The sequence below is a fragment of the Canis lupus genome, chromosome 4 (assembly GCF_011100685.1).
Source record: "Canis lupus familiaris isolate Mischka breed German Shepherd chromosome 4, alternate assembly UU_Cfam_GSD_1.0, whole genome shotgun sequence".
Lineage (NCBI taxonomy): Eukaryota > Metazoa > Chordata > Mammalia > Carnivora > Canidae > Canis > Canis lupus.
In genome coordinates, this window is record NC_049225.1 from 41,029,520 (window position 1) to 41,055,132 (window position 25,613).

The following is a 25,613-nucleotide window of genomic DNA, read 5'->3' on the forward strand; positions in this document are numbered from 1 at the left end:
AGTTGTTTTGTAAACACCACCTCATGTAGTCCTTACAGTAACTCTGGATGGCCCATAGTATTCTTCTGTTTTACAGAAAGGCCACACAGGTATTAAGGGGTGGAGAGGCAGAGCACGGGCTCCTGACCTGGGTTTGCTGAGGGGACTTCAGAGTGTACAGGATTTCAGTAGAACTGCATGTAAACATTTGTTCCTATTTGCATTTTTCTGGGTGAGAGGAGAGAGGTTACCTTTCATAGAGTCTCAAAAAACAACACAAGTACAGAAGAATCCCAGATCTGTGAGCTCAAGGAAGGAGTCCTAGCTACAGCTCTTACTGACTGAGCCCAAACTGGGTGCCTGTTGCTCAGCAAGGCTTGGATGACCTTGCCAAGGTCATTCCCTTGGGGTTTGGGTGTGTATTCCCCCCCCACCTTACAGGCTGCTCAGGTAGCAAGTGGTTTTCCATAATGACACATTTTGCTTCATACATTGCCTCTCATGTCTGGGCTTTTCTGGCGTTTCTGGGCAATTAGTAGGATTTTTCTGTCCTTCTGTGGAGCTGAGAATTGTTAAAAGGCAGAATGAGATGCTGTACTGCAAGAGGTCAATGGCTGTGTCCAGGTCCCCTCCGGTCCCTGATCCCTGGGAACAGTCTGGTGATTGGATGGATGACTGGCAGAAAGAAGTTCCTCTTCCCACTGTCATGGGTTGTCAGACATTAATTCATCTGTGATGGCTTTTATTCAGGGTCACTGTAGTTTTAGAAGTCCTAGAGAAGGAGTACTAGCCAGGCACGGCTGGAGTGACCCCAGGAGCCTCAGAGGCCATGTCCTTCCTTCCTGGCAGGAGGTGGTGTGCAAGCTGCGGTATCTCCTTATGTGGTTCTCTCTCCTGGCTGGCATGGAGCCTTCTACAACATGGAACAGGCCTGTCTCCTGCCCTAGGAGGTTAGGAGGGCCAGCACTGTCTTGCTATCCCCAGTAGCTAGCTAGTACTCTGGACCCCTGCTTGACCCACTGTGGCCTGTCCCCCTAAATATAGCCCAGTGGTGTGGCCCATGTTAGAGCAGTGGCATCAGCAGCCCCATCTTCCAGCTGAGAAAATGCACTCAATTGGAGTGCCTTGCCCAAGGCCATAGCAAGTGAACGGTGGGTCTGGGACCTGGGTCCAGCCATCCATTGCTACATTGCCTTATATTTACATTGCCGGGAAGCCTCTGGAAGTTCACCACAAGCTGGAGACTCCATGGAAATACGGAGGCCCCTCCTCCTTCCTCTGGCTGGAGAGCAGCTCTGGCCCAGGGATTTCTGGTTGGCACCAAGGGCGCTCTGCATTCTTTGCATCCTTCTCTGGCCCCCACGCTGCTGGGAGCCCCCTGGGGGTATGGGTCTGATTGTGATCCTGGGCCCACTGCCTAGTGGGTGTGTGGTGAATGAATGAATGAATGCATGTGTGAATGAATGACCTGGGGAGGTTGAAAACCTTTCTAGTACATGACCTGTTACCAAATAATCTGCGACCTTGGTCAGCCCCATCCCCTTTCTGGGCCTGTTTTTTTTTTTTTTTTTTAATATTTTCTTTATTTATTCATGAGAGACACACACAGAGAGGCAGAGACACAGGCAGAGGGAGAAGCAGGCTCCCTGTGGGGAGCTCAATGCGGGACTCGATCCCAGGACCCTGGGATCACCACCTGAGCTGAAGGCAGATGCTCAACCACTGAGCCACCCAGGTACCCCACTGGGCATGGGTTTCTACACCTGAGCTGGTCTTCGAGCCCCGATGTTCTGGTGTTCCAAGCCAGCAAGGGCACTGGCCTCTAGAAGGTGGAGAGAGGCAAGGGATGGGTGCTGGGATTCTGTGAGGGCTTGGCCGGCATGTATGTGGGCAGAGGTGTCCTCTGGGACTCCTGGCTGTGGAGCCTAGGACGTGGGGCAGCTGGCAGCTGGGGCGCAGGAGGAGGGTGCAGGGCCTGGTGGAAAAGGCGATTTGTGGCAGCTGTGGGTTTCCATGGCAACTTTTTTTCCCCCTGAAAAATACCCGGTAAACCCTCTAGATTTTAGGGCACCCTATGAGGTTTGGGGTCAGATTGGGGTCATGCAGACTGGACAGGCCCTGGGACGGGAGGAGGAGAGGCCTGGGAGCAAGGGCATTGGGTGCTGGCAGATCCTGCTGGACCAGGGCCAGGTCCCGGCTGTGCACCCCTCCCTGCTCATTATTACTTTGCCTTTTGTTTTCTGTAGATCATGATCGAGTTCTGTCCTGGAGGAGCTGTGGACGCCATCATGCTGGGTGAGTCTTCCTAGATCCAGTGTGGTGGTGCTCGGGTGGGCTCTAGAACCCTGGTCTAGGACTGGGTCACTCCCCTGCCCCAGCAACTCACATGGCCTCTTGGAGTATCTTCATTCTGTCCCCTTTCAGGAGCAGGGGTTGGTTTCTTGGAGAGAATGTAGGGCTCTCATTGCAAAACCAGCGCTTCCTGTTCTAAAAGCCATGTGTCCTTGAGCTGGTCACTCGCCCCCTCAAGCTTTGTTGGCCATGAGAAGGGTGATGCTTCCTTTGCCCCACCCGACAGCACCCTTAGGAGGTGAAAGACTTCCCCTGAGGGAAGTTCTTTGAAAAGCGGGGATCCCCACCCATTTTGTAAGAGCTTAATGGGGGTGTTGTCAGATTTTCATACCCCAGACAAGCTTGAACAGTAAAAAAAATTCATTTCTGTGAATATTTTGTCAATAGTCCCTGTATGCCAGAGATGGTGGTGGGTGCTTTCACATATTTTACCTGAGTGTTTCTGTTTTATTTTTGGCCAGATTGACACTTAGAAGGGTTAAGGAGGTGGCCCAGAGTCCCCAGCAGGACTGAGATGGGAGCCTGGGTCTTGTGGGCATGATACGCACTGAGGGGAGGCCGAGGGGCCAGGGCCCCAGAACATGGAGAGGCAGGCCCACGATTGTGGGGTGGCTCAGCAGAGGGGAGGTTTTTGGGGTAATGTAGAACCACTCAGCCACTCTTTTATTGTGAGGAAGGTATTTTCCCCCTGAGTTTAACTCAGGAATGTCCTGAATTTATGGCAGCCCTTTCCAGAGCTATAGAAATGCTGGCCTTCCTTGCAGAGACCCTTCCCACTCCCAGAGTTCTCAGATGGGGAAATGGCAGTAAGTAGCTAGACATGAGTACTTATGACATGGCCCTTGGGTGTTCTTCCTCTTAGCTGAGACTGCCTTTGAAGAGTTTCATTATTCTGTGCAGAATTTAACAAGATAATAATGGTGGTCTTGTATGAGTTGAGACTCTCTAGCTTTTAAGGCAAAGACTGTTTAAATTGGTTTAGAGGAGAAAAAGGTGGGAGATGTAGGAGGGGGAATTTTTTGCACAAATAACTAAAAAGTTCAAGGGTGACCGGCTTCAGGCACAGCTTGGTCTAGGAATTTTGTTTTGTTTTGTTTTAAGTTTTCATAAGAACTTGGTTTCCTTCTTTCAGCTCTTGGCCCCACTTTCCTCTGTGTTGGTCTCATTCTCATGCTGGATTTCTGTTCATGGTGACAAGGTGGCTATAGGAGCTCCAGCAATATTTGTATTCCAAACAGCAGGATAGAAGAAGAGAGGGTAGGATCACTCCAAAAATCCACACCCCATTTCCACTTTTTATTTTTATTATTTTATTATTATTTTTAAAAGGTTTTATATTTTTATTCATGAGAGACAGAGAGAGACCGAGACATAGACAGGGAGAAGCAGGCTCCCTGCGGGGAACCCGATGCAGGACTCGATCCCAGGGCCCCTGGATCACACTGTAAGCTGAAGGCAGGTGCTCAACTGCTGAACCAGTCAGGTGCCCCCAATTCCATTTTTTAAAGGAGCTGTTAGAAATCCCCACGTGACACTTTCATTTACACCTCATTGGCGTGATTGTAATACCACAGAGCTGGAAGAGAGACTGGGAAATGTGGTCTTCTACCTGGGTGGCTGTATGTTTAGATACTAAAAAAGAAGGGGAGAATGGGAGCCACCTACCAGCGTCTGCCTCTCCAGGTGTGCAGCTTGGATCAATGAGGTCTGGGGTAGAATGTCAGAGATGGAAGAGGCATTTACACATACCAGGTCCTTGACCTCATTCATACCTGGGGCAGGAGCCTGGGCTGTGGCTCAGCCTGCAGGCAGACTCACTTTCTGGCTCCTTGTCTCACTGCTCCAACCCCACCTGGTTTTCTCCCTGTTGGTGACAGCAGTTAAAGGAAAATTGCCGTCAGCATTCTGGAAATCCAGGTGGGAGAAGAGAAGGTGGGATGTGGAGACCTGACAAGGTGAGACCCGGCCGTGGGTGCAGCTGTGTGCTGAGGGGTGCACTTTCCCATAGATGCCTGCCCTGCATAGAGGGACTTTCTGCCCTTAGTGTCTCCCCATCGCCCTATGGAGTCATGTAGAGTGACGAGGCTGGGCTTGGGGTCCAAGAGACCTCTGAGGGCTGCCCTAGGTTCCTCTGTGTGGTGGGGCGCTGGGCTGGCCCCTTTGCGAGATGAGGGGAATATGCAGGGCACTTCACTGTATGGCCCCTCTAGTTAGTTAACTAACACCCGGTGTTTGCTCTGATCCGGGTTGGCCTTGCCTTGCTGGTTGGCTCTCAGCCCTCCTGCGGAGGAGAAGGGGTGGGGTGGAGCTGGCTGCAGTTTCAAACAGGCGAAGGAGTCATCTGCGATGTTGCAGATTTTTTTAATATGAGGAAAATATTCATGTATTGCTGTGTAATCAAAAATTAATCTTAAGAATTTATCATACTGTACGATTCCAATTATATGACATTCTAGAAAAGGCTAGATGATGGGGCCAGAAATCAAAGGAATGACAGCTTAGGGGCTGGTGATGGGGGTGAAATGTTGATCACACACAGATTTGGGGCAGTGAAGGAAACATTCTCTATCTGAATCACGGTGGCAGTTATGTGACTATATACGTTTGTCTAAATTCATAGAATTGTAATCTAAACAAAAATGAATCTTACTGTTGACAAATTCTAGGACTTAAAAAGGTCTGTTTGCCTTATTGGGTTATTGTGAAGATTAAATGAAAGAATGTATCCAAGTCCCTAACTCCATGCCCGATACATTGGTAAAGGCTCAGAAAATGGTGACCGTGAGACCTTCGTTGTCGTCATCATCACAGCTTGGCTTATTTTGGTTTCATTTATGTAGAGAAATCAGACACGAGCAAGGCCCAGTTGGCCATTCAAAAAAATTACTGCAGATAATCCAGCGTAATTTCAGGGCCAGCATAACAATAATGACCTTTCATTGGCTCTCCTTCGTGCTGAGGAGTCAGCATACTTTATGGCTGGAGTCCTGCCTACGTCACTTCTCATCATCCCATTTTATGGATTAGGAGATGAAGGCATAGACCGAAGGAGCACCTTTGAGAAACCTCATAGCTAATGAGGGGCAGTGCCTCAGTTCGGGCCCAGTCTGGGTGGTCCTATGTCCCCCTCCCCCAGCTCTGAGCCTGTCTGTGGTCTGGGGGGGGACTTGGGGGTTAGGGATGAGGTCTCAGGGAGCCTCAGGTCACAGGAGGTCACAGAAACCCTTTGAGGGTTTCTGGCCAGGCATGGCGAAGGGAGACAGATGGGAGAGTGCTGCCCTGGTCTGAGGGAGGCCTGGCAGCAGTGCCCTGGCTGGCCAGCCCCAGAGCCTGCGGCATGAGGACCCAGCAGGCAGGGCAGTGGGGGGCTCACTTCAGCGTAGGTGGCTTGGTGGCACCAAGAACTAAATAATACGATGGCCGGTGGGTCAGTGAGCATATGATGTTGGCCTTGAATCTTCTCATGCCCTCCCTCCCTCTGCACCCACTCAGCCCCACATTGTCGTTCCCACCTCCCTAAGCCGCTGAGTCGGAGATGCTTCCTCTTGGAAGCCTTGGCTAGACCACCACAACGGCCCCTCACTGAGATCCCTGCCTGCTCTTGCTCCCTGCAAGCTCTTCACTTATCCCACTGGGGAGAACTTTTTATTTATTTTATTTTATTATTATTATTTTAAAAAATTTATATAGTTACTCATGAGAGACACACAGAGAGAGGCAAAGACATAGGCAGAGGGAGAAGCTGGCTCCCCGTGGGGAGCCTGATGTGGGACTCGATCCCAGGATCCCAGGATCATGGCCTGAGCCGAAGGTAGACATGCTCAACCACTGAGCCACCCAGGTGCCCCTAAATGCAAAAATCAGATTGTCTCTGCCTGCTGAGAGCCTGTCCTGGACTGCCCATTGCCTTTCAGATAAAGTGTAACCTTCACAGCTAGCCTGTAGGGTCCTGCACAATCAGGCTCTTCCAACCTCTGGCCTTGATTCATTTTCCCCTCATCCTTCCCCTTCCATCAAAAAGGGTCCTTTGCACATGCTGTGCCCTCCCTGTGTGGGATACTCCTCTTTGTATTCTACACCTGCTCAGAGAAGGGCCCCGCCATCTCTAAGCAAACACTGGTGGTAGCAGTGCGTGTGTGTCTCCCAGCCAGCACACGAGAGGCCCCAGGTGTCAGCCTTCCCACGAGCCCTTCACCTTCCGGCACCTTCACATCTCCAGCACCACCACCGGCCAGTACACATTTCTTCAACACCAGCCCAAGTCAGCCTCCAGACCTCTGCTTCTGCTGCTTCCTTGACCTGGAATGCCCTGGCCCCACCTTTTTGCCTCTCAAACACCTGTTCTTCCTACAAGACACAGCTTGAATGTGCTCGCTTCTGGACAGGCTTCTAATTCCCAGACAGAAGGGATTACTGCCCATCCTGCCCGGCCCCAGCCCCCATCCCAGTCCCCCTCTGTCCAGGCATGGCTCATCGTTTCCATGCCCCTCTCTGTGTCCCTGCACCAAGCGTGGAGTTTGACATGGAGTAAGTGTCACTCATTGCCTGCTTGCAGGGTGGATCTTTGCCTCTTAGAAGGGTTTTCTTTATGAACTTGCTCTCTGAAGCGGGCTGGCTGGCTTGAATCTCAGATCTGTGAATTGCTACCTGTGTGACCTTGAGCAAGTGTATTGACCTCTCTCGGAGCCCTGGCTGCTTCATCTGTCAACTAAGATAATTGTGCCTACTCTGTAGTGTTACTACGAGGACAAAATAGGTAACACGAAGGGCTTAGAAGTGAACTTGTACGTGGTGAGTGGTCACTGACATCGGGGGCTCTTGTATCTCTGGCAGCTGGCTGAGCCCGGCATTCAGCCTGCCTGCAGAGACCTTGTGCTGAACTGACGGTTCACTTCCCCTCTGTTTCCAGAGCTAGACAGAGGCCTCACTGAGCCCCAGATTCAGGTGGTTTGCCGCCAGATGCTGGAAGCCCTCCACTTTCTGCATGGCAAGAAGATAATCCACCGAGATCTGAAAGCTGGCAACGTGCTGATGACCCTGGAGGGAGACATCAGGCTGGGTAAGAGCCGTCTGTGGGTGAGGATGGGTGGGCAGAGCCTGGCAATGCCTACCCTGTGGTGCCTACCTGGGGATATCAGCCTGGTCTCAGCGGCGGGGTGTGGGGCACGTGTGTAGAGTCCTGACTCCCATGTGGCCCAGGGTGTCCGTGGTCTTCACTTACCTGCTCTGGGCCACAGAACTCAGACAGTTCCTAGTGGCTCAGTCTAACCTACTGGTTCTCAACTGAGGAGGACTTTGTCCCCCCAGGGACATTTGGCAATGTCTAGAGCCATCTTTGGTTATCACAACATGGGGGCAGGGGAGACTCCTGGCATCTGGTGTGTGGAGGCGAGGAATGCTCAGCATCCTGCAGCACACAGGACAGCCACTTGGGATGACGTGATCCTGTGCCTCTGGGGCTGCTGGTGTGCTGTGGGAGGTGCTGCTCTGACCCTTTTGCTGTTGCTTCTAATAGAGAAGATTTGAGTGAGAGGGACAGAAGGACAAGGCCGCCTCTGTTCGCAGATAGAATACATCAGACATATATGTATTTAAACAAATCTTTTTTTTTTAAACCTTTTTAAAAAAAATTGCATTTATTTATTCACAAGAGACACAGAGAGAGGCAGAGATGTAGGCAGAGGGAGAGGCAGGCTCCCTGCGGGGACCCTGATGCAGGACTCGATTCCAGGACCCCGGGATCACAGAAGCAGAAGGCAGAAGGCAGATGTTAACCACTGAGCAGAAGGCAGATGTTAACCACTGAGCCACCCAGGCATCACTGAACAAACCTTTTTAGTTTTCATGTCTCTTCTCTCTTTGTACTTTTTAAAAAATTGTGGTAAAATATATGTAACATAAAATTTATCATCCTAACTTTGAAGTATACTGTTTTGAAGTACACAGTTCAGTGGCATTAAATACATTCGTGTTGTCGGGCAACCATCACCACCATCCATCTCCAGAAACTATTCTGTTATCCCAAACTGAAACACCATCTCCATTAAACACTAACCCTCACCCGAGCCCCAGCCCCTGGTAACCTTTGTGTCTGGCATATTTCACTCAGCCTAGTGTCCTTAAGGTTCATCCATGTTGTAACAGGTGTCAGAATTTCCTTATGTTTTTAATATATGTATATTTTTTTTAACCAAAGTAACACATACACACTTCCTCTGCTCCAGCCACCTTGTTTCCCCATCCATTTCCAGTGATGACACTTTCAGGTCTTGTCACATTTGCTCCTACGTTGATAAATAATATGCTTATAACGCTATTTCTTAAGTAACGATTTTTATTCTTGGATGAAAAAATAATACATGCTTATTATACATAATTTACATAGTACAGGAGGGCTTGGACAGGAAAGCCAAGAGGTACCTTCAATCTCATTATCTGGATGTTGACACTGGTTGTGATCCCAGATAAGGTCTGCATGCGTCTCTGCCAAAAGAAGGACATACGGACAGGTGTTGGGGAGTGGTACTGATGACAGAGAGATTGTACTCTCTTGTTTACCACTTTGACTGCATTCCATTGTTTTCTAGTAACTTCTTCCTGGTAGCAAAATCATTCATTCATCTGTACCCCTCTACCTCCCTCAACCCTGTCCTTTGAAGATAGGAGTGTCACTATTGTAGTTCCTCTCACAGAACCTTCGTAACTTTAAGGAACATTTGAATTATGTCCACAAGAAACTGCACCAGCGTTCAGTCCATGTGATGGAGAACTGCAGGGATAGGCATGAGGGTTGGGACAGAATGGTACAGTGCAATCAAGGACATCTTCTACTGCAGGAGGGCAGCTCCCAGCATCCTTGCTTTGAGGGCTATGAGGCTCAGACAGGATGGAGACCTGCCCTGGGTCACAGCTGAGCAAGGATAGAGCCAGAGCTGACCCCAGGGCCACTGGCTCACTTCTCAGGGCCTCATCCATATCACTGCACTCACTTCCATGTGTGCTATGAACTGATGAGAGTGGGGCTGGGCCTTACAAAATGTATACAAGACTGGTAGGTTCTCAGATTTAGTGCCTTTTAATCCTCTGGAGGACTCCTAATACTCAGATTGCTGGATACAACCCCAGGGTTTCTGTCTGGGATGGGGCCCAAGAACTTGCATTTCTTTTCTTTCTTTTTTTTTTTTTAAGAGAAAGAAAGAACATGCCGGGGAAGGGGCTAAGGGAGAGAATCTTCAAGCAGACTCCCTGCTGAGGGTGGAGCCAGATGGAGGGCTCCTTCCCACAACCCATGAGATTATGACCTGAGCTGAAACCAGAAGTTGGACGCTCAACTGACTGAGCCACCCAGGTGTCCCAGAACTTGCATTTCTAGTAAGCTCCCACTTGTAACTGCAGATGGGGGACCACACTTTGATAACCACTACTTTTAACCCTCACTATCCAAAGTGTGGTTGGTGGCAGCATCAGCATTACCTGGGAGCTTGTTAGAAATGCTGTGTTGTCCAGAAGGTAGGATTCGTTCTATCTTGAAAACAGCAGTATGACCAAGTTTCTCATATTAGGTACCAGCGGGGTCACTTTCTGTTCTACGTCCCAAAGACCAGAATCCCTGATTCTTGCGGGTCTGTGCCTTCTGGGGTTCAGCTCACATCCCTGTGACTGTTCCTCCTCCTTGTTCCTTCTTTTACCTGCGATGGTTAAGAGCATGTAGTCAGAGAGTCTTGAGTTCAAATCCCAAGTCAGCCTCTAGTCCTGTGACCTTGGAAAAGTCAGTTAACTATGCTGCTTTTCCATTCCCTCACCTGTAAAATGAGAATGATAATAAAACATCTGTCAGAGGGTTGTGAGACCAGTTACAAGGAGGTGTATGTGTAGTAAGCTCTCTGTAAAGGCCAGCTGTAATTACTATTGTTTCTGTGTGCCAGGCCCTGTCTGTGCTGAGCAGGGAAGAGAATGAGAGAGCCTCGTCCTTCTCCTGCTCCTGCAGAGTTCCGGCAGAGGGGAGCCATCAGGGCTGGGGAGGGAGCCAGTGCTGGGGTAGGCAGTGTACAGAGAGGGGTGATCTGTTCCCCCACCTGGGTGTGGTGGAGGTTTGGGTTGAGAAGAGGCTTTGGTGGGAGGGTAGTCTGAGCTGCGTTGTGAAAGGTAGATAAATATTTGCCAGGTAAGCCAGACTGGGCAGGGCAATGCAGGCAGAGGGAGCCTAGTGGGCAGGAGCATGGAGGTGAGGAACAGTGGGGTATTTTGGGGGGACGGATAATAAAAAATAACGTACATTTACTGGGTTTATGAAGCACCCACTAGATGGCAGACATTAGAAGGAGGCATTTTCTGGATATCTCATTTAATCGGCTCTCCCTGGGGTATTGGGTGGGGATGTGGGGAGGGGAGGGACTATATGAACACAGACGGGGACACTGAATTCAGACCATGAGGGAGGAGAAGTAGCTGGATGCCAACTCGGGTCTTCCTGACTCCACAGCCGCCAGTGGATGGGCTCATTCAGGGTAGAGTGTGGGTGGCCAGGGAGGGGCCAGGTTGGGGAGTGCCTTTGGCTTTAGGCTCAGGGAGTATGTGTGTGTGGGGGCACAGAAGAGAATCCCTTGTGCTCTGGGGAATTCAAGGGAAACCTTCAGCTGAGCCTTCAAGAGCATATCACTTGGGGGAGGCAGAAGCCAGCAAACCTGGGTCAGGACCAGCCTGTTAGAGCCCGGAAGCCCTGCTGGGGGTGGGGATGGAGGGAGGGCCCTAGCAGCCTCAGGCTGAGGTGTCTCCATCAGGTTCTCATTTCCCATTGCCATCTCCCCCTCCACCCCCCTGAGTCTGGAGGGCGCTGACATGCTGAGCTGACTCCAGAATCTCACTCAGAGCCTAGCAGAGGGTGGGATGCAAGCAGATGGGTGCATCAGATTTCCAAATGACTTGGCATATGCAGTTGAGAAAACCAGGAAGCCAATTAAAAAGGAAAAAAGTTCAAAGAGAGTTGAGTGTGAATATTTACACAATTTCACTGAGCCCTGGGAGCTGTGGTGTGCATGCCTGCTGAGGCTTGTTGTTGTTTTGTAAAATCCTCCTTCCCCCTTGGGGCTGGAATCTGCAGCCTGGAGGAATAGTGCAGGAGGCTTGGGAGAAAGGGTGGCAGCTTGTCTCTTCCTAGTTTCTTGGGACTGTCTTGGGCCCCTGAGGCCCCTGCCCCCCCACCATATCCTTATATAACTCAAGGATGCAAAAGAGAATTGTGTAGCAGATCTTTCTCCCAAGCAAGGGCATCACCTTATTGGAGACCATGTCTGTGCTCTCACCGGAGTGGAAATAGAATGAGAAGCAGCAGGATGAGCTGAACAAAGCGTGGGCTCTAGACACAGACATGCCTGGTTCAAATCCAGGCTCTGCCACTTTGAGCTGGAGAAGCGTAACTATCCAAACCTCGGTTCCTTTATCAATGGCAATGGGTATAACCATAGACCCGACCTCACAGGGCTATTGTGACCAGTAGGGTGAAGTGTACAAAATACTGTCACAGGGAGACTCAGCATTACATCCCTCATTGCTATGAGACACTTTGCTTCTTCCTTGTGTTAAATATTTACTTCTGTCAAGGATATCAGACTTCCCTGAAATTCATTTGATAGTGGCCCAGTAAAGCAGAAGTTCTAGCTCTGAGTGGATGTGAAGCAATTCTTGGTGCCTGGTGAGAATCCATTGGTGCAGAGAGAGAAAGGAAGTGGGGTGTGGACTTGGAGTCCGAAGAACTGCATTCTTGGCCTGGATCTGCCGCTTCACATCGGAAGACCTTGGACAAGTCACCTAACCCTTTGGAGCTTTAGCTTTTCAACTCGGGTGTGGCAATAGTTTCTATCTCACAGAATTCGTGTGACAAGTGAGACAGTGCATGCAAAGCATCTGTAGGTGCCTAGCACATCAGAGAGGCCAGTGAATGTTAGGTTTCTTTCTTGGGTCTAGGAATGTCTCGGAAAAGCTGCTATGAGACAATGTTCTCTGTTCTCTGAAGAATCTGTGTTCTTTCCCCAGCAGTGCTTCTCTGAAGATGAGGGGTAATTTTACTTTAGGGGTCTTTCAAGTTCTTTTTTTTTTTTTTTTTGGAAGATTTTACTTATTAATTTGAGGGAGAGACAGAGATAGTGACAGGGGTAGCATAGTGATAGAGAGCAAGAATGGAGAGGAAAGAGAGAAGAAAGCTCCCTGCACAGACACTGGGCTCAATCCCAGGACCCTGGGATCATGACCTGAGCTGAAGGCAGATGCTTAACCCATTGAGCCACTGAGGCGTCCCATGGGGGTTTTTCAAGTTCTAAGAAGAAGTCTGAATTGGCCTAAAAATAAAAAATGCCCAGCACAGAGCTTGGTGTACAGCTGGTGCTCAAATCACTAGTACCTTCCAGCATTGCCATTACTTTATCATTTTATGATTACTATGGTATTCCCAATTCTCAAAGTCCACTTGATGCACAGGAAGCCTTGCAAGTGGGCTTGGCAGGAACCAGACCATGTTGTTTGACTCCCAACCCAGAATTCCTGTGTGCTGCTGCCAGCAGGTTGGTGTCCTGGCTCTTTCACTATGGCTACCATGTACTGAGCCAGGGTTTGATATGTAGAAATTCATTTAGTCCTTGAAGGCCACTGATACCATTTTATAGAGGAGGTATCTGTCTTTTTTTTTTTTTTTTTAATAAAAGACTTAACCCCAAATCATCCAGCCAGTAAGAGGCACATCTGGGGTTCAAACCAGTGCCTCTGGCTTCAGAGCCCACATGCTTAACCACTACCCTATTTTACTCTTGGTGACCATTGATAACAACCAGTCTCCTGTGATTTAAGGCAGATAGGAAAATGTGTGTATACGGCATATGGAACTGCAATAGAGAAGAGAGACAGCTGGGCGTCCACGGCAATGGGACCCAGGAACACAAATGCTGCCGAGACTCTCTGGTCTGCCTTTCTGTGCGTGTTGGCCAGGCTCTCAGACCAGCCCCCTCCTGCATTAATTTCCCCAGCATCACCTATCTCAGGAAGATTGGAACCTCCCCATTCAGATCTTGGAGTCTGTAATCCCAGGGAAGGGCTCTGATTGGCCTAGCTTGGCAGGTGGTGCAGACCCCTGGACCAATCAGCGAGATCTGGTAAGGACCTGCTTCTCTGATTGGCCCTGCTGTGGCAGTCTCTGAGGAGGAAGGTGGGGTCAGGTAGCCAGATGGACGTATTGCCTACCTTGTCCCCCTCCTTCTTTCCAAGGAGCAGTGTGCTGGGACAGGTCAGAAAGTGAGAAGATTTGCACTGTCCTGAAAAACATGTTGTTTTCTACAGCCTGTCGGAGGCAAGAAAAAAGTTCTGAATATGTGATAGAGGTTAAGGGAGAAAAAACAGAAAGAGACAGAGTGGCGTAGGAGAGGGGAGAGAGTCAGTGAAGGCAGTGGGGCCAGGAGGCTGCAGGTGGATGAGGATGAGCGGGAAAACCAGGTTCTCTGAACAAAAGAAAATGAACCTAGAAACAGAGAAGTAGAGCAGTTGGCTCTGCCTCACAGTTGGCTAGATGATATGATGCTTGTTCAACAGGTGAGACTGAGGCTCAGAAACATGAAGCAGTTGGTCTCAGATCACAGAATCTTCTACTTTGCCTGCCAGGTACCGTTTCCATGACACTCCTGGGAAGGCAGATCGCCCTGGTAATTGAGAGAAGCCACTTGGGGGCCCTTGGTGGAGCCTCCCTCTTAGTGAGCTAGCATTGTAATCCAGAGGAAGAGGGCCCATGGGGTTCCGGGGCTGGGGGTCAGAGTCTTTCGCCTTCTCATCCCCATCTCCATGTCAGCAGGTCCCACAGCTTCTCTAGTCTTGTCCCCATGGGTACCATTAGGTGTATGGTGTATGGCTGGTGTTGGTCCATAGGGCCACTGCTGGCATTTTAGATGAGAGTGTTGTTTTTTTATTTAAGATTTTATTTATTTATTCATGAGAGATTGAGAGAGAGAGAGGCGGAGACATAGGCAGAGGGAGAAGCAGGCTCCATGCAAGGAGCCTGACATAGGACTCAATCCCAGACCCTGGGATCATGCCCTGAGCCGAAGGCAGACACTCAACCGCTGAGCCACCCAGGTGTCCCAAGACAGTTTTTGCCTTAGGAAGTGCAGTGCCTCTGGCTCTCCCCTACTAAATGGGAGGAGTACTCCTCTTCGTGATAACAACCAGACTGTCCCCATTCACTTTCAAACACATCCTGAAACACAGGGCACCACCCCTGGTTGAGGACCACCTAGAATTCAGACCTAGAATTCCAGGGTAAGCCTGCCCCACGCTGGCCTGTACACTCATTGGCCTGGGGTAGAGGGTCCAGGAGGGGGGGCAGTATAGAAGTCTTACTGGACAGTGGTTTGCGTTTAACTAGCCTGCCATTATTTGGGAAAATGTCCTCTTATCCTAGATTCTTTTGGTTGTTTACAGTTAAGGGGACAGATGAGAGATTTTGTTCAATATCTTCATGCATTCTAAGTTCATAGCCCTGTGTATGTGTATAACATATAATTGTTCTTATATATGTAATTTTTTGATTATGAGTAACATATGGTATTTACACACACATAGGAAAATGTGTACAACGATACTTATTGCAACAATATTTATAAGAGCAAGAAATGAGAAATAATCCAATTTACTCCAGAAGAGGTTTAATTAAATAACTTATGGTACTATCATACGATGGAATCTTCTTCAGCGATTGAAAATTAAATTGTAGAAAATGTGTAATCTTTTATAAAAATGTATATATATACATGAAGGGACAAAACCAAGCTGCATCATAACAAGTTTAATCTGATTTTATTTTTAAAAACTTTTTATTTACACATGTACTTTTTTTTAAAGATTTTATTTATTCATGAGAGACACACAGAGAGAGAGAAGCAGAGACACAGGCAGAGGGAGAAGCAGGCCCCATGCAGGGAGCCCGACGTGGGACTCAATCCCAGGACTCCAGGATCACGCCCTGGGCCAAAGGCAGGCGCTGAACTGCTGAGCCACCTGGGCTGCCCTTACACATGCACTTTTTTTTTGTATAAATAAATCTGGAGCCAACTTATAAATGTTTATCTCTGCCAGGATTATGGAGATTTTCTAATATGTAAATGTTCGAACTTTTGATAAGCAGCATTGCCTTGGTAATAATAAGAAAATATATATATGTGAGTATATAAATAGATACAGTAATATAGACAGTCTGGAATAAAACCCACTACTAAGGAAACAAAAGTCACTCCGAATGTACCCCGTGGGCCTCCTCTCATGTTTTTCTGTGCACAGAAAGGTAGAACCATGTAGGGGGGTAAAGAGCTCAGACTTAGTGTCATGTCTGTCCTTAGAGCTAGGTGACTGTCCACAAGTTCCTTAATGTCTCTAAGTGTCAGCCTTTTCATCTGTAAAAGGGGGGTAATTTCCCTGCCACTAAGGGTCATGGCTATAAATGATAATGGATAGGGATATACATGCAGATGATATGCAGAGGAAGATCTGAGTGACACGTGGACGTCTGTACAGTGCTGTACACCTGGTAAGTTCTCAGCGAATATTAGCGTTAGAACTGTTGGTTGAGGGCAGCCCCGGTGGCGCAGGCTTAGCGCCGCCTGCAGCCCAGGGCGTGATCCTGAAGACCCTGGATCTAGTCCCACATCGGGCTCTCCGTATGATGCCTGCTTCTCCCTCTGCCTGTGTCTCTGCCTCTCCCTCTGTCTCTATGAATAAATTAAAAAAAAAAAAAAAAAAACTGTTGGATGAGTGCGTGCAGTGTTTCAGGGTTTTGTTAATAATGGTGTGCCCTTTATCCAATGTGTGCAGCTCACACCCCCGGCAAGTGTGCAGTGCTCTCACCACATCCTGGCTCCCACTGGGTTTTACTCAAAAAGCAAGAACAAAAACTGACAAACCTCAAAAACTTTGCCACATGCATTTCAGCTTTTTAAACCAGAAAGGCAGTACATACTCTTTATCAAAGTGTCTAAAGTTAAAAAAAATGTAAGTTCCTCTTGGCGTGCCCACCAAAATGCTGCTTCTGGGGAGGTGATTACTATTAAGCTTGATGTGTAAGCTCGCAGACCCTGTTCTCTGTGTGTGGGTGTATCTGTCTGCACAGTATGTGTTTGTCATTCTTTTAAAATACAACTCGGGGATCCCTGGGTGGCGCAGCGGTTTGGCGCCTGCCTTTGGCCCAGGGCGCGATCCTGGAGACCCGGGATCGAATCCCACGTCGGGCTCCCGGTGCATGGAGCCTGCTTCTCCCTCTGCCTCTCTCTCTCTCTCTCTCTGTGTGACTATCATAAATAAATAAAGAAAAAAATATTAAAAAAATAAAATAAAATAAAATAAAATACAACTCGGATTGTGCTATACCTTCTATTATGTGTCGATCAGTCAGCAACATGTTCAGGGCAACATGTTGTGGACAAAATCCCAAGTTAGTACTTACAAATGCAACTTTATTCTTTTTAAGGGCTGCCTATTAATTCCTGGCTGGACGGTGCCATAATTTAACCGTTTGCCAGCTAAGCTTTAGCAACAACTTGGCGGCTTCCAATTTTTTATTCCTTCAAATAATGCTTTTGTAAGCTTCCAAATGTGGTATAATGTGTTTTGGAGGGTTTATTTCTAGGAAGAGAGTTGCTGTCAAATGTATTTCTTAAAACCCAGAGTTATTTTTTCCTAGACACAAAAGGTAGTCTAGCACAGTCTGCCCGTCCATTTATTTAGTTGCTCATTTGGGAATACTCCTTCATATGCCAGATGTGGTGCCAGGGGCACCATGGTGGATGAAACAGAATTGGACTCTTGTCTTATGGAAATGATAATTTATGAAACAGAATCCCCACCTGCCTACTGCCCTGTTTCTGATTGTTGTTGTCAAATGGTAGACGGAGAGAGGAGTATTTTTATTAGAGGAGACTGCCTGGGGAAAAATCCCCTTTGAATTGTCCGAGGTCCACCTCCTAAACTCCATTCAGGAAGCCTGAGGTCCCTGGGCTGCGGGGAGGGCCTGTCCAGGGCCGTCTTATGAGGCAGAAGAGGGAAGTAGCAGCTATATCCAAAAGACTGGCTGGCTTCTTGCCTAAGGGAGGGCCCTGGGGACCAACTGTGTGTCATTGTGAAAGTTGGTGGTTTCTGTTTTTCCTCTTTCTTCTTAGGCAGGGACTGGAGACTCTGGTGGGGAGTGGTGGCTGTGTCTCCCTCCTGGAAGCCTCAGGCTGGGTTTGAGGGACATTCACTGTTGTTCCCAAAAGATACCTAGGGTGATACGCCAGCTATTATTGGTGTTTGCGGGGGAGATGGGCCCTAGGAGGCCCCCATAGGAAGGAGGTGAGTCAGGCTCTCATTCTTCCCTGGGGAGCCCACAGGGGTGGCGACTTGACCTGGTATACCGGGTAGTCAGCAGCACAGCCAGGTTCTCATCTGGCCTTCCTGGTTTTGTAAACCTTCCCCTCCTCGCCTGGTGCAGCTGTAGGCCCCTCCCTGGGCTAGACTGTCCCCCTAGGCCTGTCATCAGCTGACAGCAGCTACTATTTAGTTAGCTGAGATTGGGTTCTAGTCTCTGAGACCACTTCCAGGAACCTCAGCTGTGCCCCAGCCTAAAATTCTCCTGGCTTACGTGTGCCCCCATGGACAGAGCATTTCCCAGAAGTAGGGCTTGGAGCAGAGTGCTTTATGTGTTCCATTTAATCCTCATGGCAACCCTGCAAGGTAGTTCTACTAGTATCACCACCCCTGTGTCACAGATGGGGACGATGAGGGTCAGAGGTTTGCTAATTGTCTTGAGCCCTGTCTGTCTCCCACCTTATCTGCCTCTACCTCCCTTCCCTATAGTCACGTTATCCTGCCCCTCCCTGGCCCTTCAGCCAGTTTGTTATTCCTGTCTGGAAATATCTTCCTCCAGGTCTTGACCTCTTGTCTAAAACAGCTGCCCATCCACCCAGCACCCACCATGAATCAATCACATGGAGGTTGTTGAAGGCCTGTTTTCATTGCTAGAATAATAAGCCACATGAGGATAAAGATTCTGGTTCAGCTCTGTTCCTAGAACAGTGCCTAGCATATAATAGATGTTCAATTAATATGGTCAAATGAATGAATAGCCTGGGGACCCTCAGCTGTGCTTCCTCCAAGCACTGCCTCCCTCTCTCCCTGACTCTCCTATCCCTTGTGCTCCCGTCTTTCCACCCTGTGAATATACACTTACTGGTATTTGATTGCTGTCTGCTTCTACCACTAAACTTTGAGCTGCCCGAGGGGAAGGACTTAGTTTGCTTGATTCGCTCCTGGCTAATGTCTGGCTCCAGATGGCACCCCAATGAATAGGTGCATAAACCAGTGAAATGAAAGAATTGGGACTGGAGCCAGTTCTCTGGTGTTTAGGCCCATGCTCTTAGCATTATGCTCCTTCCTGGTTTGAAATTGTGGGTCTGATTCAAGCTGTACAAGACAGCAGTTATGTGGCTGTGGTTCAGACCAGTTCATTTCAAGAGCTAGACAGAGGGTTCTGGGGTGGCTGGCAGTTAGGACAACTTTGCATCTTCTCTTTGGATTTAACATCACTAGTCTGCTTTTAAGGTGTTGCTTTGTCTGAATTTATTTATTTTTTAAAGATTTTATTTATTTTAGAGAGAGAGAGCGAGAGAGAGCACTTGAGCAGGGGGAGGGCCATAAGGAGAGGGAGAGAGATCATCTCAAGCAGACTGCACTGAGCATGGAGCCCAATGCAGGCCTCGATCTCACAACCTAGAGATCATGACCTGAGTCGAAACCAAGAGTCAAGACACTCACCCAACTGAGCCACCCAATTTATATTCTCAATTTATGCTCTCATTAGCAGGAAGGAAAAGTGCATGGCTCTATATATCCTTACAATAGTAGATACAGAAATTTGCTAGATAGGCAGTGGCATCTGTTAATTGATTTGGAACGTTTGTCTCTGAGTTCACACACCCCAGGGCTGTGGGTGGAGGAATGTCCATCGAATACTCTGATTTTTGTCTTGCAGCTGACTTTGGTGTGTCTGCCAAGAATCTGAAAACTCTGCAGAAACGAGATTCCTTCATAGGAACGCCTTACTGGTGAGTTGTGCAGTTTCTGGAAAGGGAATGGTGAACTGAGGTCCATGCTCAGACTCCCCAAGGTGACTGCTGGCTGCTGTAGAGGAGAGAGGACAGCGGCCAGGGCTCCAGAGTCAGGCTGCTGGGTCTGAGCCCAGGCCACACCATTCACGAGTGCCGTGTGACCTTGGCTAAGTTGCTTTAGCTTTCCCATGCCTCAGTTTCCTCCTCTATGAAATCTGGGTTCACGGGTTGTTGTGAAGATTGAACAGGGTGATGAGTATGGTGCTCCATTAAGAGCACCTACATGGGAACCCCTAGAAAATGGTTCAATTCTTGATTAATTCAACAAGTACAGATTGAATGGGAGTCCCTGGCTTGGGACTGTGAAGATGAACAGGTCCAATTCCTATTCTCCCACGAATTTTCTCTGGACTTCTCTAGTCCATTATATTTCCTTCTTTTCCAAAACTATTACTTAAAAAAAAATCCACAGAAACACTCTGAGTTTCACACCTAATTACTTTCTGTTTTTCACATGCATTACTTCTCACTTGGGAGTTAGGCTCCCTTCTTGCTTGCTTATTACTCACCCTTTCTTTCTCTCTCTCTGCCCTTTTACTCCTCTTTTTCCTGTTCTCTCCCATCCCTTCTCTCTGTGCTGTTGTATTCTCTCTGCCCGCCCCCTCGTGCCCCCGCCCAGGTGGTTCCTGGCACCTTCCCCTCTGTCCCACCCACCCCGGCCCCAGGACTCTGTGTTCTGGATTGTTGCTGCCATCTTGTGGCAGGCCTCGGGAACTGCAGCAGGACGCGGCGCCGAGCCCCTCTGAAGGCGTCTTTCTGAGTGAAGACGGTCATGAGGAAGACAGTGGGATGGACGCTAATGCGCATCGTGGTTCGGGAGTGCTGCCAAGCCTCTGACATTGGCTTGTGGTGGCCCCTACCCTGAGTCCCTGAGAAGTGCCTGCGGAGGCCGGGTTCTTAGCCCTGTGTTGTCGCTTGGTTGGTTCAGGATGGCCCCTGAGGTGGTGATGTGTGAGACCATGAAGGACACCCCGTACGACTACAAAGCCGACATCTGGTCCCTGGGCATCACTCTGATTGAGATGGCCCAGATCGAGCCCCCGCATCATGAGCTCAACCCCATGCGGGTCCTGCTCAAGATTGCCAAGTCGGAGCCCCCGACTCTGCTCACGCCTTCCAAGTGGTAAGGAGCAAGGCTGCCTGAGGGCGCTTGCCGCACGGCCAGCGGGCCTGGGACTCGGGGCGGGTGGGGTTGGATGGGTGCAGCGCCAGGGTGCTCCTGTCCCTGCCAGGCCCCAGAGTTGGGGAGCGGTCAGGGCCTGGAGGTCTCCGGGGCTTTCTGCTCTGCCTGGACCCTCCGTGCCTTTTTCTGTCCTCTGTGCCCTTGGCATTGGGCTGTCCGTCAAAGAGACAGTGATCAATAAGCCGGATCCCCCCGGCAGCCACATGGCACAACCCTGGGCTGGGAATGGGGCTCACACTGAAACCCCACCACTTCCGTGCTTTGCTGTGTGGCCTCAGGCAAGTCCCCGCTCCTCTGATTTCCACATCCTCATCTGTACAGTGATGCTCATGATGAGAAGGTCATCTCGAAAGCCCCCCATCTCCACTTTAGCTCCTGCAGGTGCCCTTCGTCCTTTGAGGGCTGTGTTTGGGAAGCGCATGCCTCCTGGGAGAGTAGAGCCTGTGAGTCGGGAATATTCTCAGTTCTTGCCCTATTCCAAGCTAACTGCTGCCACCTGTACCGTGCCCCCTCCAGGTCCATGGAGTTCCGTGACTTCCTGAAGACCGCTCTGGATAAGAACCCGGAGACCCGGCCCAGCGCTGCACAGCTCCTGGAGGTAAGTGCCCTCCCGGGTGGGGGAGTCGGGGGGCGGAGGGCTGCCTGCCCTCTGTCCTGCCCTTCCTTTGCGGGTGGAAGATGGCGAGCTCACCGGTGACTTGGAAGCTGGGTGTGCTCCTCAGCCCAGGCGACGACCAGAACAACCATTCTTTCATCAGCTGCTGCTTCCTGGGCACCTCCTGAATGCCTGCTCTCGTTCTGGGAGGGCTATGGTGAAGGCAGCTCCCCCACAGTCTGTCCTCACTTCTGTTCTAGTGGGGGAGACAGGGCATGAACATCTGGCAGACAGGTGCACATGGCAGGGGAGACAAGGGCTACAAGGAAAAAGAAAATAAAGCCTAACCCTAACCCCTGCGGCGGCTGGCTCCCCTGTAGAAGGGGGGCATGGACAGGCTTTGTGTGGGAAGACACCCAGAGGAGGCCAGGGGGCTGGGCAAGTGTGCTGTGGAGCCGAGGCACCAGCCTGGCCTGCGAGTGTGATTGGGAGGAATGAGGAGGCTAGGGTGTGGACCCAGGAGTGAGGGCAGAGATCAGAGAGGTGTAGGGTGTGTGCACGCCCAGTGTGGATGGCTCACCAAGAGGACACATACCACATGATACACTCTCTACTCTGAGACTTTGCAGCAGGACACAGATTCCAGAAAGAAAGCGGATGCTCAGTGTGAACTATATTGTCTGTGCAAACAGTCAAGGCAGAGTGAGCCACTCTTGTCCGTTTGTGGCGGATCCCTACCCAGACCCGGGTTTCCAGAGGCCAGCCAAGGGCCAGTGGTGGAAGCAGGCTTTTCAAAGTGGGGCAGGCAGGCTGCTGTGCTCACTCTTTTCTGCACAAAGGGCCAGGATGTGTAGGGTCATGCAGGGTCTCGAAGCCCAGACCAGGACTTGAGCTTTCCCTTATGTGTGGTGGGGTACCTCTGAGCGTTTGGATGGGGGAGACCGCATCTGACTTACACTTACAAGGGCCCTTCTGGGTACTGTGTGAGGAATCTCTGGCCTTAACGTAGAGAAGGGAATGATGGTTTCCTTGAACATTTTTGAAATATTGGAGGTAGCTAGGAGCTGCCCTTTGCCCAGGCTGGTGCCTTGTGTTTTGAAAGTGGTGCACACCACCTGCCCAGCTGTCCTCAGATCTGCCGATCACTGTCCCCATGCCATCACTGCTGGTGGGAGAAAGGAGGAGGGGCTTCTCCTCCACGCCTTGCCCACTGTGATCCTTCCACATATGTGACTCGCCAACCTCTGTTGTGTGTCGGGAGGAAAGGAAGAAGAGGCCACATCAAGCACAGAGTCTTTGTTTGTGGTCAGCTGCTTTTCCTGTGTACCTACTATGGGCCAAGCACCGGGCCCATTTTTGACATTCCAGGCTACAGTGCATCCCTCGGGTGTGCAACACAGTGATGAGGTGTGTGGACTGCGGTTGTAAAGTTGTAAAGTCCTGGGTTCAAATCCCAGCTCTACCACTTCTTGGCTGTGAGACCCTGGGAGATTGGCTTAACTTCTCTGTGACTCAGTTCTTGCTCTGAAATGGGGGTAATGGCAATGCCCCCCCCCCCCCTTTAACAGGGTAGCTGTGAGGGTTAAATACAAAGATACGAGATACTGTAGTGCCCACAGCTTAACCTCTGTGGCTGTGCTCAGGGAATGATGCATTGAATTGCAAATGCCTGGAGGATCAGAGGCCTCATTTTCTGGGCATTTCTGGTGTCTGGTGGGGAAGCCAGAGGTGGGGTGGGCGTCACTGTCAGATGCAGAAGCTCCAAGCCACCTGGGGCCAATTGTTCCTGTAAGCAGGCACCTCCTGGCCTGCTACATCCGGCCTCTAGGACATTCAGGACATTCCACCAGGAAGAGACCAGCTGTCCTCCATCCCCACATGGCAGCCCTGGAGCCTCAGCTTGGGCCAGGAATTTTTGTTACATAGTTGGAAAAAATGTCCTGCCAGAGGATGCTTAGTGTGAGACAAAGGGTTGCAGAAGAAAGGAGAGATCCCTGGAGATAAAGAAATGGCCTTCCCAGGCTTAGGCTGCTAGCAGCTTTGTCCTCGGGCCTCTTTATTTCTGGGTTGGGGAGAGGGTGGAACATGGCTTGCTTGAGCTGGCCTGGCTTTGAGTGACAGGGAGGGGCCTCCGGAGCTTGACTTCATGTCTCCTGCAGAGCTGTTCATGCCCCTGGTTTCTTTCTTTCTTTCTTTTTTTTTTTTTTTAAGATTTTACTTATTCATGAGACACACAGAGAGAGGCAGAGGCACAGGCAGAGGGAGAAGAAGGCTCCCTGTGGGGATCCCCATGTGGGACTTGATCCCAGGACCCTGGGAATCATGCCCTGAGCCAAAGGCAGACGTTCAGCTGCTGAGCCACCCAGGCGTCCCAATGCCACTGGTTTCTGCTGCTTCTGGGAGGTTCCTCCTGCCCCCCCCCCCTCATCGCCCCTTGCCTTGAGTTGACTGTGCCCACACTGTTTTCTGGTTCACCCCCTCACTTGCACAGAGATTCTTGGGGACTGTGTCATGTAGTGATTAGTGACCCAGGCTCTGCAGTCAGGCTGGACCACCTGGAATAGGAGCAGTTCTCACTCCGTGCCTCAGTTTCCTCACCTGTGAGCTGTGGATAGTGCTCGCGTAACGCAGTTGAGTGAGGGAATGAGACTCCGTGCGCACGGTTTTTATCGCAATGGCTGTCACATCGGGCGTTCTGTGTACGCTTGTTGAGTTGTTCGCAAACCTGCCACACAGTGTCCCAGCCTTGGTGTCAGGGTCGCCCGTGACTTCCGCTCTTGGACGCGGTGGCTGGCTCTGGCCCCTGTGCTCGCCCCGCGGGCCGCAGGCACAGCAGCGACAGTGGCTCCGCTCCCTTACACCGCCAGCGCTTGGCTTCGGGCCCCCGCAGCCTCCCCGGCGTCTCCCCTTCTCACCGGCTCCTCTTTTCCCGCCTCTGGTCACCCTGCAAGCGCCCCAGGGTTTTCTGCCCGTCTCCGCTCAGCTCCAGGGTCCCACCTGGTTTTCAGTGACTGCCCCCACTTGCCCCAGGGCCTGCATCCAGCCGATGACTCTCTACCCTGTGTGGACGCCCACACCGCGTGCCCTCAGCCTTTTCTTGCACACTCTGTGTCCGTTCTGTCAGGAAAGCCTCCAACTCTGCCCTCAGAACATGCCCTGAAGCCCACCACTTCTCACCATTTCCATTGGTTGGAAATGGGCTGCCACCATTGCTCTTGCTTGCATTATTACTTCCTCACCGGTCCTGTCCTCCTTAAGTCCCTTCTCAGCACAGCAGCCAGAGGGAAACCTTAAAATGTACCTCAGCTCCTGTCCCTTCCTGGTCCAGAGCCCGTGAATGGCTCCGCTCTCACTCAGGCTGCGCTCCAGTCTCAGTGACCTGCAGGGTTCCATGTCATCTGCCCACTGCATCTTAACCCCTCACTGCGTGCCAGCCACTCTGACCTCCTTGCTGTGTCTCAGAAATGCCAGGCAGACATCTGCTCCAGGGCCTTTGCACAGCTCTTCGTACTGCCTGTAATGTTTTTTCCTCCATGATTGACTTTCTTCTTTAAGTCATTGTTTATCTCAGTGAGGCCTCCACCAACCACCCTATTTTAAACTGGAAACCTGCCACCCCCACCCCCAACATAGTCCTAGTTCTCCTTTCCCTGCCCTACTTTTGGTTTTTCCATGGTTTACTTGTTTATTAAGTTGATTGCTAATCTCCCTGATGAGCACTTCAGCTCCCTAAGGACAGCAGTCTTTGTTTTGTTCACTGATGTGTCCCAAGCATCCAGAACAGTGTCTGGTATGTAGAGGGCCCTCGACAAGTATTTGTTAATATTTTTACTTAACTGTAGCGTAACCCTTTCTCCATGCCAGGAATTACTCTAAATGTTTAGCAGATGTTAACTGATTTAATAGTCAGAATAACCCTAGGAAGTAGGTATTATTCACATTTGCATCGAAACAGATGATAAAACTGAGGCACAGAGAGGTTAGGACAGCCTGCACAAGGTGACACAGCTTGAAAGAGAGCTGGGATTGTGATCCTGGTTGTCTCACTGCAGAGCCCTTCTCCTGACCACTCTGGTAAGCCTCCTCTCTGAATGAATGAAGGGGAGAAAGAAGGGATGAGAAAGAGACAGTTAGATGGGAGGGAGGGGGGAATTGGACAGCTGCTGAGAAGTCAAACCTTAAAAGTGGTATCAGGCATTTTCTAAAGCCAGCCTGGGAGTTTGGACCCCCTGGCTGGTGGTTTCTAAGCACATAGAGGACAACTAGGCTCATTCTTGGAAAGGATGTCTATGTAGAGGCAGGAGGGGTCCCGGCCAGAGGGAGGTGCCAGTGGGTG

At 50.2% G+C, this 25,613-nt stretch overlaps 1 protein-coding gene across 2 annotated transcripts in view; it reads left to right on the forward strand.

Annotated features, from left to right (window-relative positions):
• STK10 (serine/threonine kinase 10) overlaps positions 1–25,613 on the forward strand; it is a 112,414-nt gene that overhangs the window by 50,833 nt on the left and 35,968 nt on the right. For both annotated transcript variants that reach the window (XM_038534760.1, XM_038534759.1), the window contains exons 3-7: positions 2,226–2,274; positions 7,241–7,390; positions 19,364–19,436; positions 20,428–20,622; positions 21,199–21,280. In XM_038534760.1, coding sequence (XP_038390688.1) covers positions 2,226–2,274; positions 7,241–7,390; positions 19,364–19,436; positions 20,428–20,622; positions 21,199–21,280 — 549 coding nt within the window. The remainder of the gene's footprint in view (positions 1–2,225; positions 2,275–7,240; positions 7,391–19,363; positions 19,437–20,427; positions 20,623–21,198; positions 21,281–25,613) is intronic.